Source organism: Monosiga brevicollis, genomic scaffold, assembly GCF_000002865.3.
Source record: "Monosiga brevicollis MX1 MONBRscaffold_38 genomic scaffold, whole genome shotgun sequence".
NCBI lineage: Eukaryota > Choanoflagellata > Craspedida > Salpingoecidae > Monosiga > Monosiga brevicollis.
In genome coordinates, this window is record NW_001865075.1 from 186,403 (window position 1) to 191,760 (window position 5,358).

General features: G+C 52.3%; 1 protein-coding gene across 1 annotated transcript in view; it reads left to right on the forward strand.

Moving 5' to 3' along the window:
* Positions 1-3,500: 3,500 nt before the first annotated feature.
* The window catches only part of MONBRDRAFT_39076 (uncharacterized protein), a gene marked incomplete at both ends in the record, with an annotated part of 29,793 nt that continues 27,935 nt past the window's right edge, over positions 3,501-5,358 (forward strand). The window contains 3 exons of the mRNA XM_001750193.1: positions 3,501-3,578; positions 3,932-4,117; positions 4,212-5,315. Coding sequence (XP_001750245.1) covers positions 3,501-3,578; positions 3,932-4,117; positions 4,212-5,315 — 1,368 coding nt within the window. The remainder of the gene's footprint in view (positions 3,579-3,931; positions 4,118-4,211; positions 5,316-5,358) is intronic.

A 5,358-nucleotide genomic window follows, 5' to 3' on the forward strand; every position in this document is an offset into this window, starting at 1 on the left:
GGCGCGGGCACCGCGACGAAACACTCAACCTTGGCAACCGCTTGACGACACGCGCAGCAACACCGACCTCACCCCAAAGCCCCCATCCAAGTGAGTCCAACCTCAACCAATACCCCACCCATCCCTCCTTACACCTCAACCCAGACCCTCCCGACTGCCCGAGGAGCCACCACAACAACCCCCTGGGAGATCGAGGGAGACAGACACGAGTGAGAGCGAGAGAGAGAGAGATTGAGAGAGAGAGAGATGATGATGATGATGAAAAATTCGTAACGTCTCTTTTGCGCTGGATCTCAATCTCTCTCAATCTCTCTCAATCTCTCTCAATCTCTCTCAATCTCTCTCAATCTCTCTCAATCTCTCTCAATCTCTCTCAATCTCTCTCAATCTCTCTCAATCTCTCTCAATCTCTCTCAATCTCTCTCAATCTCTCTCAATCTCTCTCAATCTCTCTCAATCTCTCTCAATCTCTCTCAATCTCTCTCAATCTCTCTCAATCTCCCTCTCAATCTCCCTCTCAATCTCTCAATCTCCCCCTCAATCTCTCAATCTCTGCTCTCAAACTCTCTCTTTTGCTCTCAAACTTTTTCTCTTCCTCTTTTTGTCGGTCAGTTGACGTGCCTTGTGCATCTCTGTGCCTCTTGTGCACCTCTGTGCCTCTTGTGCATCTCTGTGCCTCTTGTGCACCTCTGTGTATTTCCCATGCGTCGCTGTGTTGAAAGGTCTCTGTTGGCCGAACCCTGTGTCCCTGTGTTTTCATGTTTGAGCTTCCGATCCTTCACATCTCAACCTCTGACGCCACGTAACGGTTGAACGGCTTGTTGTTGAAGTCGGTGGAGAAGTTGAACATATATAACGTTTTATCGTTAATACATTAACAACATTTTTGAAGTTGTTGTTGTTGTTAGTGTAGGTCTTGTAGAACGCGTACTGTCTCTCGCATTTTTTTTCTTCCTCGTGTCGCACTCGGTCGCTGCCCTCGTCTGGCGTCCCGGTTTGGTTGCTCGCGGCTCGTCGGTGTTACAGTGAGGCAGATTCATTTTGCATGCGCGTGTCATTTTCTACAGCACATCGAGCAAGAAACAGCTTGAAGTGAGTGCCGATTCGACGGTTGTCGCTGCCACACGCCACACAGTTACAAGCAGTGATCTCACTTGACGCTTCGGCAGGTGATACCCTGTGCTGACTAAGCCCCTTGGCTTTTCGAGCGGCGGAGAACGGTGCGTTGTTTACCCTCTTGGAGATCGGAAAAGGCGAAGCCCCAACGCCAGAGCCCGCTACCATTTCCCAGAACACACACACACACACACACACACACACACACACACACACCTTGCCAGCAGTTGGAGCCAGTCCGCCGAATAAAGTTGTCAGACGGTTTGTATTTGGAGGGGTCTCATGAAGTTAATGGTGAATAGGGAACGCGAATAATAACCGTTATCATGAGCGGTGATGGATGGCAGCTGTGGAGGGCATGTAATTCATCAGATCCACAAGCGGCGCTGGATCTGTTAAGCAGTTGGGACGCGCAACGTATTCAAGATGCTGTCACCTATAAATCGGTACGTATGTTATCGTAGAAACCAACGATTGCGTTCAAGCCTTGATGTATCCTAACTTTGGTAATTGGTGTGGTAAATCACCTGGCAGGATGTAAGTACCGCGTCGGATGCAGAGGGTGTCTGTCTCCTTCGATCTGCGTGTGTGTATGTTGGAACAGGGGACTCCGCTCATCCTGATGATGTGCTGAAACGCTGGGACATGGTGTGATGTTCCGTTGGCTACGCTTCGTCGATTTGACATGGGCCGGGGCTGTATGTATGTCGGGTGTGTGATGGATCACCTGGCAGCGGGTAAGTACTGCGTCGGATGCAGAGGGTGTCTGTCTCCTTCGATCTGCGTGTGTGTATGTTGGATGTGATGTTGCACAGGGGACTCAGCTCATGCTGATGATGTGCTGAAACGCTGGGACATGGTGTGATGTTCCGTTGGCTACGCTTCGTCGATTTGACATGGGCCGGGGCTGTATGTTCGGGTGTGTGATGGATCAACTGGCAGATGGTAAGTACTGCGTCGGATGCAGAGGGTGTCTGTCTCCTTCGATCTGCGTGTGTGTCTGTTGGATGTGATGTTGCACAGGGGACTCCGCTCATGCTGGTGATGTGCTGAAACGCTGGGACATGGTGTGATGTTCCGTTGGCTACGCTTCGTCGATTTGACATGGGCCGGGGCTGTATGTATGTCGGGTGTGTGATGGATCACCTGGCAGGCGGTAAGTACTGCGTCGGATGCAGAGGGTGTCTGTCTCCTTCGATCTGCGTGTGTGTCTGTTGGATGTGATGTTGCACAGGGGACTCCGCTCATGCTGATGATGTGCTGAAACGCTGGGACATGGTGTGATGTTCCGTTGGCTACGCTTCGTCGATTTGACATGGGCCGGGGCTGTATGTCGGGTGTGTGATGGATCAACTGGCAGATGGTAAGTACTGCGTCGGATGCAGAGGGTGTCTGTCTCCTTCGATCTGCGTGTGTGTCTGTTGGATGTGATGTTGCACAGGGGACTCCGCTCATGCTGGTGATGTGCTGAAACGCTGGGACATGGTGTGATGTTCCGTTGGCTACGCTTCGTCGATTTGACATGGGCCGGGGCTGTATGTATGTCGGGTGTGTGATGGATCACCTGGCAGATGGTAAGTACTGCGTCGGATGCAGAGGGTGTCTGTCTCCTTCGATCTGCGTGTGTGTATGTTGGATGTGATGTTGCACAGGGGACTCAGCTCATGCTGATGATGTGCTGAAACGCTGGGACATGGTGTGATGTTCCGTTGGCTACGCTTCGTCGATTTGACATGGGCCGGGGCTGTATGTATGTCGGGTGTGTGATGAATCAACTGGCAGATGGTAAGTACTGCGTCGGATGCAGAGGGTGTCTGTCTCCTTCGATCTGCGTGTGTGTATGTTGGATGTGATGTTGCACAGGGGACTCCGCTCATCCTGATGATGTGCTGAAACGCTGGGACATGGTGTGATGTTCCGTTGGCTACGCTTCGTCGATTTGACATGGGCCGGGGCTGTATGTATGTCGGGTGTGTGATGGATCAACTGGCAGGTGGTAAGTACTGCGTCGGATGCAGAGGGTGTCTGTCTCCTTCGATCTGCGTGTGTGTCTGTCGGATGTGATGATGAACAGGGGACACCTCTCATCCTGGTGGTTTGCTGATGTGCTGGGACATGGTGTGATGCTCCATGGCCTACGCTTCGTCGATTTGACATGGGCCGGGGCTGTATGTATGGCGTGTGTGTGATGAATCAACTTACAGGTTGTAAGTACCGCGTCGGCAGCAACAGGTCACTGTCTGTTTCGATTTGCGAGTGTGTCTGTTGGATGTGATGATGAACAGGGGACACGTCTCATGCTGGTGGTTTGCTGATGCGTTGGCTCGGACTGTTCATGACGTGCATGATGCTGAGCAATATAGAATGGATCTACGCCGCTGCACATGGCCTCTTTCCACGGACATTCTGATGTCATCGACGTCCTATTGGAGCATGGCGCAGACCTTGATGCCAAAAACACAGTTAGTTTTGCCTGTGTGACCAAACCCTTATTCTGCCTTTCCGCGCGGTGCCCACCGTCGTTCTTCGCATTGTGTTAAAAGTCGCTACTTTGAACCTCCACTGTTCTTTGTGTACCGTTTGAGCTTGAATCAACTGTTGTACACGTGCTCCTTTGCTTTTTTTCGGCGCCTCAAATTTTCATCGTTTTTTGTTCGATTGCTTTCGCCTCACCTTTTTTTTAAGGCTAAGTGGGCCTCTTTCACACACCGCCGTTGCTTGGCATTGCCCCCACATTGCCACCTCTATTTTTGACCAATTCATTGCACCTCTCATCTCTCCTTTCTTCTTATGGCTTGTTCGCCCCGTTTGGCAGGAAAACCAGACACCGCTCGACTTAGCACGCCAAAACGGCCATGGCGACAAGGTGGAACGCATATTTGCAGCTTACAAGGCTGCACAAAACGCACCCCCCCATTCAACTTCTACGCAAACTGCTCCTGCTACGCAGCTTGAGCCATCTTGGCCGCCAACGCTGCCTGACGACGTACCCACCTTGAAGGTGTGTCCAAATCACCTCGTACCAACGGCTTTTCTTCCCCCGCGGTCCAATCATCTTCATATTCGCACTCCTTTACTATTGCACTTTGGAACAGGCGACAGCCTCGGTGGTCATGGCAGTCGAAGCCTGGCTCCAGCCACTGCTGCCCACGAATGCCATCACCCACCCGTTTCCGCACCTCGACGCTTTTGTCACCAATGCCCAAAGCAACGCCGGCGTGCGAGTGTCTGCAAAAGTGATCAAACAGAGAATTGACGAAGCGCCAGTGGATTTGCCTCAGATGGATTGGGCGGCTTTTCAAACAATTGCAGCCAACGCCCTTGCCTCGCTTGACCAGGTGTTGAAAATAGCCGAGGCCCTCGCTGCCCGCATGAGCCAATCGGACCCAGAAGCCACCACTCTTAAAGCAGAGCTCATGGCAATGCACGATCTGACGTGCCAACCCGACCTGAAGCCGGCCTTTCATGAACTTTGCGAAGCACTCACACAATGCCCCGCTCCACCTGCCCCCAGCCCTTCGGCACCGAAAACCCCCCCGGCAAATCTCACAGCGGCCATTGACCGACTGGCTAGCCTTCAGAACGTGGGCTCGGAGCACTCACGTCTCCTGAGGACTAGCAACAACCAGATTGAGCGCCTCATACTCGATCTCATTGATGCCCTGGATACCCTGGCGGAAATGGGAATCAAGGATACGAGTAACCGCGTTCGAAGACTGCGACAACAAGCCAAGCGCCAGCCAATCGAACAGACACCTCCTCAGAGCTTGTCCGCAGCCTGGAAAAAACTCTGCCGGGCCCACGAGAAGCTCAGCCAATCCAATCAGAATGGTCTTGAGCCAGTTGCGCAGTGGCAACCACCTCCCGACTACGAGCATTACGCCTGGTATCAAGCGTTTGTGCATCACGAAACCCAATGCCTGGTGCAACAGCTACAAGACATGAACAACTGGCGAGAAAAGACGATGTCCGTGCTGTCTTCGTGTATGGATCTTGCAGACAATCTGGCTGAGAGCGTTGATGATCAAACTGTATCTGCGCATAAAGAGCTAGCCGAGTTGCACGAGCAGATCAAAGCAATTTCTTTCTTTCTCCAGGCTGCGCCCCCGGACATGCGATCTGGCCTTGGGGACAGATTGAACGAAATGAAAGCTCGACGCGACACCTTGCAAAGACAGCTTCAAGGCCCATCGGATGACGTGGCAAAGTTGGCACAACTGCTGCATCAACATTTTCCGCCCT